Source organism: Cervus elaphus, chromosome 27 (genome assembly GCF_910594005.1).
Source record: "Cervus elaphus chromosome 27, mCerEla1.1, whole genome shotgun sequence".
NCBI classification, from domain to species: domain Eukaryota; kingdom Metazoa; phylum Chordata; class Mammalia; order Artiodactyla; family Cervidae; genus Cervus; species Cervus elaphus.
Window position 1 is genome coordinate 60,530,857 of NC_057841.1, and position 14,380 is coordinate 60,545,236.

The 14,380-nt window shown below is 50.3% G+C and overlaps 1 protein-coding gene across 2 annotated transcripts in view; it reads right to left on the bottom strand.

Annotated features, from left to right (window-relative positions):
* CCBE1 (collagen and calcium binding EGF domains 1) overlaps window positions 1–14,380 on the bottom strand; it is a 215,831-nt gene that overhangs the window by 8,025 nt on the left and 193,426 nt on the right. The window contains exon 6 of one of the 2 annotated variants that reach the window (XM_043889442.1): window positions 7,661–7,800. In XM_043889442.1, the coding sequence (XP_043745377.1) occupies window positions 7,661–7,800 (140 nt within the window). The remainder of the gene's footprint in view (window positions 1–7,660; window positions 7,801–14,380) is intronic. The other variant, XM_043889443.1, reaches the window with a different exon arrangement.

A 14,380-nucleotide genomic window follows, 5' to 3' on the forward strand; every position in this document is an offset into this window, starting at 1 on the left:
TTCCCAACCCAGGGATTGAATGCGGGTCTTCTGCATTGCAGGCAGATTTTTTTACCATCTGAGCCACCAGGGAGGCCCTTTAAAAGGTGAATACTAAATTTCCACCCGCTGTGCTTAGGTGCCTAATGAACAGAAAAAGACAAAAGCAACGGTGTGTGCCTTCTGAGACAAGGTCTTAAAATACTTTGTGCCCCCCTCCCCACCCCCACCCCGCCCGCTCAGTTCAGTTCAGTTCAGTCGCTCAGTTGTGTCCGACTCTGTGACCCCATGGACGGCAGCACGCCAGGCCTCCCTGTCCATCACCAACTCCCAGAGCTTGCTCAAACTCATGTACATTGAGTCAGTGATGTCATCCAACCACCTCATCCTCTGTCGTCCCCTTCTCCTCCCGCCTTCAATCTTTCCCAGCATCTGGGTCTTTTCAAATGAGTTGGTTCTTTGCATCAGGTGGCCAAAGTATTGGAGCTTCAGCTTCAGCATCAGTCCTCCCAATGAATATTCAGGACTGATTTCCTTTAGGATGGACTGGTTGGATCTCCTGCTCTCTCTCTCTCAGATTTCAGGGGCTCATTCTACGAGAAGCCAGAGGAACCTCAGACATGAATGATTTTTGCATTCCTCAAGGCCAGGAATCAGTGAGACCTTTGGTAAGAACTAAATGCTTTGAACGCCCATTTCCTCATGGGAAACATCCGCCATTAGAACTGGGAGGATTACACCAGTGTGTAAAGGTGCCCAGGAGAGGAGCTGGAACATATAAGTGGGAGTGAAAGTGTCCGTCGCTCAGCTGTGTCTGACTGTCTGTGACCTCCTGGACTGCAGTCCACCAGGCTCCTCTGTCCATGGGATTCTCCAGGCAAGAATACAGGAGTGGGTGGCCATTTCCTTCTCCAGGGGATCTTCTCCACCCAGGGATTGAACCCAGATCTCTTGCATTGTAGGCAGATTCTTTACTGTCTGAGCCACCAGGGGAATCCATACTAAGTGCTTGGTAAATGGCAGTTCTAGCCTCTTCCTTCCAGAAAGCTGATTCAGGGGTGTAAAATCCAGGGCAGATTGTGCTTCTGAGGGTCAGAACCCCTGAGTGAAGGGAATTTATAAGCAAAAGTTCTCTAATGAGAGGACAGAGGGGGCAACACTGACCTCTGAAGGCTGGTGCAATGTTATTATCCGCTTCCAAGAGGAAAACGGAAATGTGAATCTCACGTGTGGGCTTTGGCATCAGGCAGATCTATGTTTAAGTCTCAGTCCTGTCACATTAAAGATGCTTGCTCTCTGGAAGGAAAGTTATGTTAAACCTAGACAGCATACTAAAAAGCAGAGACATCACTTTGCCAACAAAGGTCCATCAGGTCAAAGCTATGGTTTTTCCAGTAGTCATGTATAAATGTGAGAGTTGGGCTGTAAAGAAAGCTGAGTGCCAAAGAATTGATACTTTCGAGCTGTGGTGCTGGAGAAGACTGTTAAGGGTCCCTTGGACTGCAAGGAGATCAAACCAGTCAATTGAAAAGGAAACCAACTCTGAATATTCATTGGAAGGACTGATGCTGAAGCTCCAATACTCTGGCCACCTGATGTGAAGAGCTGACTCATTGGAAAAGACCGTGATGCTGGGAAAGATTGAGGGCAGGAAGAGAAGGGGACGACAGAGGATGAGATGGTTGGATGGCATCAGTGACTCAATGCACTGGAATTTGAGCACACTCTGGGAGATGGTGGAGGACAGGGGAGCCTGGCGCGCTGCAGGCCGTGGAGTTGCAAAAATGACTGAGCCACTGAACAACAAATTGCTACGATCTACCTGCGGGATCCTGGCAAGCTACAGATCCTGATTTTCTCGTCTATAAAACAAGGATCATAATATCCACCTAAGAAGGGCTGCTGGGAGGATGAAAGTGATGAAAGTCTTGAATGTGCCTGGCTCAGCGCCCAGATTAATAATCGCCAGCAACTACGATCACAGACACAGTGCGCATGCTCTGCCGGGTGGGGTGGGGGGTGGGGGTTGCTCCTGGCTGTTTGTAGGTAGCGGGCTGACTCTGGGTAGGTCCCTTCGCCTTTCCAGGTTCTCATCTTCACGTCTATAAAACCAGAGGTTCAGACCAGACCAGCAAGTCTTTGGATGAAAATGTCATAACCAAGCCCAGCCCACTCCACGCCCTGTCCAGCTTTCTTTGCTTCCTTGTAAAGTTCATGAGGTGACCCCGTCAACATCGACCTCAGCTTCCTGGCTGACCTCCTGCTGGGTAATTACCTCCCGGCTCCCGCCAGTTAGACCTCTAAGTGTCCGCAGGACGAGCAGAAAATAAAGGTGCTGGCGTCGTGGAGGCAGTCGTCTGGAAATCCTGGCTTGACGTTCTACACACACACACACACAGACACACACACACACACTTGCAAGAAGAGTCTGCACTTCTCGTGGATTCCAATCAGTCAGTGGAATTACAGATATCAGTATCTCATGCTAGCCTTCATAATAATGCACCTACCTCACAGGGCTATTGGGACAAATGAGGTGTGGTCTGTAAAGCACTTTATTAGCACTTATAATTCACGTTTCTTATATTCTGGAGAACATTTACAGAGCTCTTTCTAGGTGGCAGGGACTATTCTAAGCCCTTTATAAATACGTACTCACTTGATGATTATGATGTCCTATGTAGTACGTATTACTGTTATCTTCTTTTTCTAGAACTGTTGACACAGACAGGTTAAGTCACTTACCCAGGGTCACAGAGCCAGAAAGTAGTGGGGCTAGGGCTTAAACCGTGCCCGCCTGTTTCTGGAATCTGTGGTCCTCACCACAACACCCAGCTGCCTCTCTTATAACTCATAATTGGCAAAGCAACCTGCAGTCCACTTCATACGGATTAGTCTTCCCAGGCCTCCCAAGAAGACCCATTGTACAGAGCAGCTAGACTGAGGCCTCAGAGGAAAGCATTGAGAAGCCGCCGTCTGCTGGCACAAAAGGCAGCGAGCGAACAGAGCCTTCGGCTTGCAAAGCTGCTCGCGCCTGGGAAACCTCCTTGGTCTCTCGCTTCTGAAGCTTCCGCTGCCGGCACCACCCCACTCGGCCATGTGGGCTGACTTCCGCCGTGGGCTTGTTTCTCAGCTGAGACCGGAAGCTCATTTAAGGCAAATCTTCATCCTGTGCCTTCTTGTCATTCACCATCTCCCAGCCCGTCACCGGCCACGGCAGGCCTTCACCGAACTCGCAAGCTTCCCTTGACTGCTCTGCAGCAACGCGGCCTCAACTCAGATCGTCTCTGCTACAGGGACACGAGGGTCCTGTTAAAAACTCGCTCCTTCCACTGTGTCTGTGCGTGTGCACACATATACACGCCACAGCTTCCTTATCTGTTCGTCTGCTGATCGACACTTAGGTTGCTTCCATTGGCTATTGTAAATCATGCCGCTATGAACGCTGGGCGGGCATGTATCTTTCTGAATTAGCGTTTCTGTATTTTTTTGAAGTGTTAGTCGGTCAGTCATATCTGCCTCTTTGCAACCCCATGGGCTGTAGCTCATGAGGCTCCTCTGTCCATGGGATTTCTCAGGCAAGAATACTGGAGTGGTAGCCATTCCCTTCTCCAGGGGATCTTCCCGACCCAGGGATTGAACCCACATCTCCTGCATTGCAGGAAGAGTGTTTACCATCTGAGCCTTTGTTTTCTTTGGAAATGCAAAAAAGAATGAAAATTTGCCATTTGCAGCAACATGGATAGACGAGGAGAGCACTGTGCTAAGTAAAATAAGTGAGAGAAGGCCAGATACTCTCTGTGATCACTTACAGGTGGAACCAAAGCATAAAGCAAATGAACGAATAGAACAAGATGGAAAGCTACCAGATACAGAGAGCAAACTGGCGGTTACCACTGGGGCGAGGGACAGGGTGGGGGATAAAGAAGCACAAACTACTACGAATAAAACAAACAAACTACAATAGTGCATGATGCAGCGCAGCGGACATGGCCAATATTTCATAATAACTTAAAATGGAATATGACCAATAAAAATATTGACGATGTTGAACACTTGAAACCAATATAACATTGTAAATCAACTATATTTCGTTAAAAAGTCAAACCTAAAAAAATAATTTCTCCGCATCATTAAAAACCATCATAAATTAAAAAACTGGTCTCCTGGCTCAGATTTTTCTTCAGTGTTCTGATGGGCCTGAGACCCCTCCCTGCAAGTTACATGATGGAATCATTACACCATTTTCAAAAAAGCATTTTTAATTGGAGAATAAAAGCACAGAGTCTGGGGACTTCCCTGGTGGTCTGGTGGTTGGGACTCTGTGCTTCTAATGCAGGGGCCACAGGTTCAAGTTCTGGTTGGGAAACTAACATCCCACGTGTGCTGGTGTGGCCAGAAACAAATGAATTTAAAAAATGTATGCAAACAAAGCAAAACAAAACCCCCACAAATCTGTATCTCAGTGAAATCTTATAACACAAACACCCTTTTAATGAACACCTAGGTCAAAAACCAGAACTTTGTCCACAGGCCCTGACCCAATCACCCATCCTTCCCCCCAAAGTGACTACTGTCCTGATTTTAATCACCTCCTGTGCTTTAAAAAGTAATTTATGACCCAACTGTGCAGACCTAGATGCTACGGTTTAGTCTTGCCCACTTAAAAAAAACAAGGCATCTTTTAATCTGCTGTAACCTGCAGGGGCGCCCCACTTTTCCTGTCCTCAGCCTCAGCCCATCAGGAGCCTAGGGCAGGGGCCATGCAGAGTCTGCCACGGTCAGGATTTCGCTGACTGCACCCTCACGGTGTCGTTCAACCCATCTGCCCACGGTTTTACACTGTGGGATTGGCCACGGTCCAGGACACCCGGTAAGCTACTTCTGAGCCGAGGTGGATGTGGGCAGCTGCCCCACGCTCTCCCTCAAACAGAACAGATGGCATCACAGTAGTGCGAGGAGGTTAACACGCAACCGACAGCCCCGCGGCAGCACAGGAGGAGGGGTCAGGAGACCTCGAATGAGGGTCTGCTCTGCCTCCCGGGCAGTGACTGCAGCTCTCTGACAACGTGGGTATCGCCGTGAGAATTAAACGGGATCCTGGCTGTGAAACCGCTTCATCAACTGCAGACTACAGCACACTCTGCTAGGCACCTTTAAGGAGGCGCTGCTCTGGACGTTCGGGGTGGCACGGTGGGTAAGAATCCACCTGCCAATGCGAAGGACATGGGTTCGGTCCCTGGTCAGGGAAGATCCCACCGGGGGCGGGGCAACAAGCGCCTGTGCTGTGACTACTGAAGCCCGCGTTTCCTGGAGCCTGTGCTCCACAACAAGAGAAGCCGCTGCAAAGAGAGACCCTCACGCCGCAACCAAAGAAAGCCATGCACAGCAACGAAGACCCAGCGCAGCCAGAAACGAGGTAAATAGGTAAAAAATTTAAAAAAAAAAGGATTGCTCCTTGTGAAGTTCCTTTAATGTCGGCTTTGGCCCAGACTTGCCACAATGGGCTTACAGAACTCGGTATGTGCGTGTTCAGCTGCTCACTCGTGTCTGACTCTTTGCCACCCCATGGACCGTAGTTCACCAGGCTCCTCTGTCCATGGGATTCTCCAGGCAAGGATACTGGAGTGGGTTGCCATTTCCACCTCCAGGAGATTATCTCAACCCAGGCATCGAACCTGGGTTCTCCTGCATTGGCAGGCAGAGTCTTTACCACTGAGCCATCTTCAGGAGAATTCGGTATAAGACAGACCAATTCCAGGCCAAAGCCCACGCCTGAGAGTCACTGCAGGGCTAACAAGCATTGTTGCTGGATCTGTGAGCAGCTCACCCACAAGGGCCTTAAGGGGAACATAGAATTTCAAGTTCTTCATAACATTTCTTCTTTCATGGATCATAAAACACTGCAGGGAGGTGAGGGGGAAAGACAGATGGTGAACTAGCAACTGAATCTCTGAACCAGCGAGACTTAGCAGCACTGACTCTAAAAATCACTCAGGCTAGAAAGAGCTTCTCCGTAGCTTTTGGATTATTAATTCTCCAGAGAAGAAAACAGAGGGTAGCATCAGGCGTTGAGACATCCATCATTCATCAACTGCCTCCCTCAGGCCCGAATCCTCTGGCCTATGAAATGCAAACTTCATCCACGAACTCTTTTCCAGACTCAACTTGGTAAATACTGATACCAATCCAAGTTTCAACCTGAGGATATCTGTGTGGGGAGTATTATTTAGAACTCTGAATTTACACCGATGTACTTACAAGGTTTTCTGCCTGGTCGATCAGATTACAAGCTATTTGGGAACTGGAACATCACACACATACATGCTTCTGTTAAAACTGTGAGATCTTCACCACCTGGGTACCACAAGCCGGCAAAGCCACTGATCTCCTCAGCCTGCTGACCTGCCTGTTTCACGGGAAGCTATGGATCTCACATGCCTGCATGTCTGTTGAACACAGAAAAGCAATACTGCCTAATCTTACCCTTTCGCCCTTTACAATAACTAGATGCCAAAGTTAAACAGATCACACACACCTCTTTGATGTACTAAGAGCCTTGAGGGGAAGCAATTAAATAAACAAACTAGCAAGTTTATGTTTTACCAGCAGAAGAGCAATTTCTGAGCTGCTGACAGACTGGTGAATTCACTGACCTCAGGTATAATAAACACCATCGACCTGGGCTTGCAACAGGATTTCAGGGTTCTAACCCCCCTCCCCCAGGGGCATTCCTCTCAGCGCAATTACATTACTAGAAATCTGGTCCATCAGGCATGCGAGGGAGCCTCAGACAAAGGGAGTCAGTCCTCTCCCTCGGTGACACAAGGTCCTCAAGTCATTGCTTTCCCGGGTGCGTGGAGCCCGACGTAAGGCTCTAACTTTTAAATGTGAAAAATAAAGCTGCTACAGAAATTCATCACCAGCCGTGGAAGTTTATAAAGAAGCTGTTTTCTATTGATAAAACACAGGCAAATGATGACTGTATGCTAGCCTATTTAGAATCGGGAAAGGGCCACGCGTCGGGATGTTCATTTCACAAAAAGCCGCACCAATCACAGTTCATTCTCCGATTCTCCTGGGCCCCTTACCTAGCAGTCTATTCTACTAGTCACTGCTTTCGAACTGTGCTTCTGGAGAAGATGCTTGAGAGTCCCTTGGACTGCAAGGAGATCAAACCAGTCCATCCGAAAGGAAATCAACTCTGAATATTCATTGGAAAGACTGATGCTGAAGCTGAAGCTCCAAAACTTTGGCCACATGATGCAAAGGGCTGACTCATTGGAAAAGACCCTGATGCTGGGAAAGACTGAAGGCAGGAGGAGAAGGGGATGACCGAGGATGAGATGGTTGGATGGCATCACTGACTCAATGAGTCTGAGTAGGCTCCGGGAGTTGGTGAAGGACAGGGAAGCCTGGCGTGCTGCGGTCTGTGGGGTCGAAAGGAGTCGGACAGGACAGAGCGACGGAACAGCCACCACCACCAACCCCTGGCCTTCGCTGTTCTGTTGAACTATAATGAGCCCCGAGGGTGGCTGGGCAAAGCGCTCCAGTCCAAACCTGGTTGGCGCCAACCTCAGGGAATACCCAGCCAAGCCGTGGCGGACACTCTTCTTGCTCCCAGACGCCCCGCCACCCCCCTCTGTCTCGCGCGCTGGTCTCTGGCACGCCCGGCACGTACCTTCTGCTTCAGTTGCAGCACTGTCTCCTTCACCTGGCGGAGCTCCTTGCACGTGGCACAGCAGGCGGCGGCCTGGACCGCGCTCTCCGCCTTCTCGTCGTGCCCTGAGGGAGGAGACGGACTCGAGTCTGCCTGCAAGGCTGCGGGCACCCAGACCCCAGGAGACCACGTCAGCAAGGGCGGTCCCGGTGGGCCGGCTGATGCCAAAATCCGCAAGGGATGGAGGCTGGCGCTTTTATACCTCTCGGGTTGCCGACGGCATGCCTGGCTCACGGGGTCAGCAGGGGGGACCCCCCTACACTTTGGGCTCAGCTGTTCCCACGTAGTCACCCTAGCATCTTCCTCTTCCACGTGTGAAAAAGTGAGCCGTGGCCCTTTCACACGAGGCAGGCTCTATCAACCCGACACGACTTACACTCCCCTCTAAGAGCCAGCGTTCACAAGCCGGAAATCATCCCCCAGACCCAGGCGACGGGACTCGGGGCAGCGCTCACAAAGCTGGACTGGATCACCTCTGACGACCCAGATGTTCAAAGGGAGCGTGGCCAGGCTAGACAGGGTCCCAGACCAGGGCTGGGCGCTGAGACGTGACGTCCACGGAAGATGCGCCAGGCGCCCTGGGCACAGCCCATCCAGGGCCAAACGGGACGGGCCCTGGGCAGGTCCCAGGGCTGTCTTGTAGAGCATTGGCAGCACCGTGAGCTTTCTGAAAAATCACATTTCTCTAAGGAAATGCTAAATGGTGACACGATCCAGCATCTACACAGCCTTCATGCTGTGTGGCTTAGTCGCTCAGTCATGTCCGATTCTTTGTGATCCCATGGACTGTAGCCCACCAGGCTCCTCTGTCCATGGGGATTCTCCAGGCAAGAACACTGGAGTGGGTAGCCATGATCTCCTCCAGGGATCTTCCCAAATCAGGGCCTGAACCCAGGTCTTCCTCATTGCAGGCGGACTCTGCCTTCTGAGCCACCAGGGAAGCCCAAGAATACTGGAGTGGGTAGCCTATCCCTTCCCCAGCGGACCTTCCCGACCCAGGGAGCAAACTGGGGTCTCCTGCACTGCAGGCGGGTTCTTTACCAAGGCAGCCTCTTTCTAAATCTTTCGTGCACGTGATGTAACAGGGCTGCTTGCTCATCCCCGTCTTCCAGGCTAACTCCGTCCCACCAGGAGCGTCCCCCCTCCCCACACTCAGTCGGTACCCGCGGGAGACTAGTCCCACTCACATCACAGCTGCGTCACAACGAGCTGTGAGAAAGGTCTTCGTCTGGAGAAGGTGAAGTGGAGCTGGTGAAATGCCGGTTAAGGGCACGACCTCCTCAGTCAGCATAGGGGTGTGCACCCCAGCTCTGCCACTAGCTTGGGGACCTTGCGGAAATGATCTCATCACCATGAGCCCTGACGTCCTCAACCATGACACTGAAACAGTAACTCCTATGACCCAGGCCTATTGTGAGGACGGACTGCAGTGACGCCTATTAAATCCTCGGCACAAGGTTGGGTTCTAGTCAACAGGAGAGGGTGTCTGGCAGAGGCTTCAGGCCCACCAAGCTCTTTTGAATTCCTTTTGCCTGATAAAACTGTCAAGGATTCTGGGATTAACATGAACAACAAAATGAGGGAAAACTGAGGTTCAGCGATGTCAGGAAAGTTATCCAGCAAGTCATTAACTGATGTGGGTTTAGAACTGAGATTTCCTGAATCTGAGCCCAGTCAGGCAAGTCCCTTCAGACTCTTTATTCCCTTTTAATGAACCATTTACAAGTCCACTTGCCCATGGAGCTTGAACACACACAGCTTGAACACGGAGGAGAGCTAGTTTATCTCCAGCAAAACAGGGATGGGATGGAATTTTCATGCAAGAAGACGCTTGGTGGTAAAGGACTGAAGCCTTACCCACCTTTGGTCATGCTGACAGCAGAGGATGGTGGACTTCTGCACAGGAAGATGACCGTGGCTCCAGGTCTGCTAGGTTTAAGGACAGCTGGAGGACATCCAACTCTCCCAAGTTAGCATTCATCCCTTTTAACCCATCTACAGGTCAATATATGCAGTCCCATCCGATAACACATCTATCAGTCTCATCCATCCCATCTCCCCGCCCACTTATCTCTCATCCATCCATCTCTCTCTCCCTTTTATCCGTTATGGAACATCTATTTACCAAGCCCCATATGAGGTGCTGACAGTGTAAAATAAATGATTTGAGATCAACCTTTATTTTAAGGAACCAGCCCTGCTGGCAGAACTGGTCCATCACAAACAAGAGTTAAAAGCCCACCTGTCCATTTCTACTTTTATACACTCAGCTAAACTTACTGAGTATCGGTGTGATTAAGGCCACTTGATATTTTCAGGATAATAAACCTCTTTACCAGGCGCTAGACTCTTATTTCGTTCAGACCGTGGAATGTTAGAATCGATACATCTTTAGTTCAACCTCCTTTACAGATAAGGAAAGTAAGATGCAGAGAAGGATGGTCATTTGGTGTAGGTTTCCCAGAAAGCCGTGTGCAGAGGACCAGTACTTACAGGGTCTGAAGCAGGCACTCCTGGGGGTGCAGTAAGCCTGCTACTGGGGGTTCTGCTCAGGACACCTGAGAACAGCCTTCCAGGTGGGCAGTGATTCTCACGTGTGATTACTAGACCAGCGGCGGCAGCAGCATACGGGTTCTGAGAGCTCCCAGACCCCGGGAGTGTGGCCTGGTGATGGAGACTCTCCATCAAAGTCTCCAAGTGACTCTGAAGCTCCTGTGAGCGCAGCATCCCCGCTCCAGGGAAACAGCTCCGCCGAATGACCGCTCACCTGAAAACCCCTGGCCTGTTCCCTGTCCCTTTGTGGAATTATCACAGCTCAGAGAACAAGGGCAACGTTGTCCCAAAGCCTCTGGAAGCTCCCACAGTCACGGAGGGACAGAGTAAGGAGCGGAGGCTTTGGCAGCATCGGACGATCAGGGTTCGAATCCTGCTGCTGACTCTAAGTCACAGCTTCGGCGAACATCCCTTCCTGGGCCGGTAAAACGACCATGACCGCCGTCACCCGTGGCTACCACGAGGCATCGAGGAGACAACCCCTATAAGACACCAGAGCAGTGCCTGGCAGCCAGCAAGTGCCCGAGAAATGTTAGTATCATTGTCATGGTTGGCTATCGTCGTTTATTAAGTTTCCTGCAAAATTACAGATCAAGGGAGGGCTCTTCGCATCATCCTTTGAAAAGAGCTTCCAGAGGTTCTGAAGATAATAATGGTGTGTGCAAACGCAGAACATGCAATCTATCCTGAATCGGAGCTCATGGATCCTATTCTAATGCAGGATACAGTAAGATGAGGAGCTAAGAAAATCCTGAGCAGGCTACATTAGTAATTCTTTTAGAAATGTGGGTAGACATCTCTGGCTCTCCATGTTCTCCATGCTCTCCATTAACGACGGGGTCACGCGTCTGACCACGACCATTAATGATGGGGTCACGTGTCTGACCATGACCGCCTTAAGAGCACCATCCTTTACCCTGCTCCAACGCCTTCAGATTTCAAAGGTGCAGTATTATCAACAAGCCACAGGGGGGCATGTAGCTCTAATTTTTACTTAAGTTGAGGGAGCTGTACATAGCATTATAAACAGAATTCCTGAGATACCATATTAGTAATATTTGACAAATTTGGAAAAACTAAAGAATGGTCTTGACATATTTCATACAGGCAGAGTCACCAAATACATGTGGTTTTAAAAACTGACTGCAGATTTGTGCCTGGTGGGTAGTATTCAATTCTGGTGGCATACTGCAACCATCTAGGGTGGTGGTGGGGGGCTGTTTAAAATTCCTGAAGACCACGTTGCACCCCACCCACCTGGGGGTCACAGCAAGGGGACGGCATCAGCCTTTGAAAGCTCCTCAGGTTGAGAATGGCTGATCTATGGATTAGTGGAGTCTGAAAGTTATATGAAACACCTGGCCGTGTGATGTTGGGGGTCAAGGTCACTTTATCAGGAAAAAAAAAAAACACAGAGGTTGAAAAATAGAGATCAGCAAGCTAATTACGATGGAGCCAGCACGTCCGTGTCTCTGCATCGGGACCACAGATGTCCTGGGGGTGACGTCACTGGCTCCAGACACACATTTGAAAAGAGATAAAGATCAAAGTGGCGGAGTGTGCCGTTCCTGCCACTGGCCAGATGCTTGCGTCCCGACGTCTGTGGGCACACGACCACCCTGCCATGGGCAGAGGCCATCCTAAGGCCAGCCCTTCTGCTGTCTACGCACTTCCTGAAGACTGAGCTGAGGCTGTGGTCGATTTAAAATTCCTCTAACATTACAGACAGCAGACAACGCAAAGTTTAAAGAAAAAGGAAGGGGGGTGGATTTTGGAAGACAGACTCAGATCACACGTGTTTATACTCCATCATTATCTCTTCTTCAAAAGAAAAATGACTGTGATGAAATGTGGGGCTTAAGAATTAGTCCAAAACGGATGAAACTGCGTAGCAGCCTCTGGCGTCCCAGATGCGGGGCTGGTCTGGCTCCTAACTTTCCTTACCACTGAGATAAATATCTGGATGATAATTCTTCATCTTTAGGTATACTGTAGGACAAAGTTCTGGGTTTAGAAGGTGCTGAGGCCAGGCACGCCTTCGAGTCTTGAACTCATTTAGATAAAAGCACAAAGAAACAAAAGCTGCTCAGGGACTCGTGGGGCTGGTAGGGCTTAAGTTACTTCTACTGACAGTTTCTTGTTGTTCAGTCGATCAGCTGTGTCCAACTCTTTGTGACCCCATGGACTACCGCACTCCAGGCTTCCCTGTCCTTCACTGCTGCTGCTGTGAAGTCACTTCAGTCGTGTCCAACTTTTTGTGACCCCATGGACGGCAGCCCACCAGGCTCCTCTGTCCCTGGGATTCTCCAGGCAAGAATACTGGAGTGGCTGCCATTTCCTTCTCCCATCCTTCACTAGCTCCCAGAGTTTGCCTGAACTCATGTCCATTGGGTCAATGACGCCATCCAACCATCTCATCCTCTGTCGTCCCCTTCTCCTCCCACCTTCAATCTTTCCCAGCATCAGGGTCTTTTCCAGCAAGTCAGCTCTTTGCATCAGGTGGCCAAAGTATTGGAGTTTCAGCTTCAGCATCAGTCCTTCTGGACTGATTTCCTTTAGGATGGACTGGCTGGATCTCCTTGCAGTCTAAGAGACTCTCAAGAATCTTGTCCAGCATGATAGTTTGAAAGCATCAATTCTGTGGTGCTCAGCCTTCTTTATGGTCCAACTCTCACAATGGTACATGACTACTGGAAAAACCATAGCTTTGACTATATGGATCTTTGTCTAAATCACATCAAATTGTGGAAAAGATTTGTGATGGTAAAAGGGTCTTCAGTGCTCACCTAGCCCCACCCCCTGTGTCTACAGAGGAGGAAACTGAGGTCGGGAGGGCTGCCTGAGCAGTGACATCCAGCAGGTAGACACTGCAGATGTTCTGATTACCAGCTCTCCTGACTCCCAAGCCAAGGAACTTGCTGCTGCATCACAGCCGCTGAAGAGGTGAATCCAGAACACTTACTTCTTATTGCCTGAATCATCAAAGCCAGCTCCCCACCTCCTCAGGGGCCCAGAATTTAAGTAATGATTCTAACGTTCAAGGCATAGAATGTGCCTGTCCTTTCCCATAATTTTAATTATGGGTATGAATTACTCCCCTCAGCTTCTACCCCTGACGTCCTTGGTTACCGGTGTTGGAACGTTTTTCTCAGTAAAACACGAAAACCAACCGTGAGTCCTCTGTGACTCCGTGGTGAATTCATCTTTTCTCAATCAACCCTGATGCTCAAAACACTGTGAGCCCCTGCTTTCCTGCACCTCTGGGCACCTCGGCCCCCCGTGCTTCAGGCTTTAGAAAGCGTTGCACTGAGCCCTCTGATCGAGTCCAACGATCCCCACTGCCCACCCTGCGCTGACTCCACGCGGACATTTCACGTCACTCCTGATAGACGGCGGGTGGCTCATGACTCACTCCGGCTGCTCTTAGGGTTGGCTTTGTAGTTTTTCTGTGCCCGGCAGCTGGTCACCAGCTGTTAGCTGTCCCCGGCTGATGGCGACAGCGTCCACCCTTTTTAGACTATCAGGTTACACGGGAGAAGTGCTACCTGCTGAGCTCCCAGCAGTCCTGGTCCCTTCCTCTCCCTGCAGTTCTCGGTTCAGATGATTTGCCCTGGGAGCCCCCTCCCCGTCCGAGACGGCCCAGGTCCAGCTGATCTCTCCAAAGAGACGAGTGTTCTGCCTCTTTCCCCTCCCAAGGGGGTGGAGCCGGGCCCTGAGCTCAGGGAGATGCCAGCAGCTTCCGGGCCTCCCGGGGTTGGATACGGGATGCAAAGGCCCCATCTTCGGTCCGCACCGCTTACAGAGGGCAGTGACCAACACTCAGGAGGATCACATCCCTAAGCCATCAGACGTCTCAGCTGAATCCGGCCAAAAGAATATAAATTAGTTTCTCAAACTCTCTGAAGAAAGGCCAGTGCCTAAAAGGCCTCCACTGGGTATGCTAAAGGCAATAAAAATGAGTGACTAGAAAACAGTTCTCCACCTCTCCATTTCTGTTTTTCACCTGATCATGAACCACGTGACCACTCCCGCGCAGGCGCGGGGCCACGGGCTCTGCTTTGGGCAGCACCGAGGTGGACTGCTGCCTCACCCAGAAGCGTTTCGTGTTTTCACTCAGCCCGTTTGTCT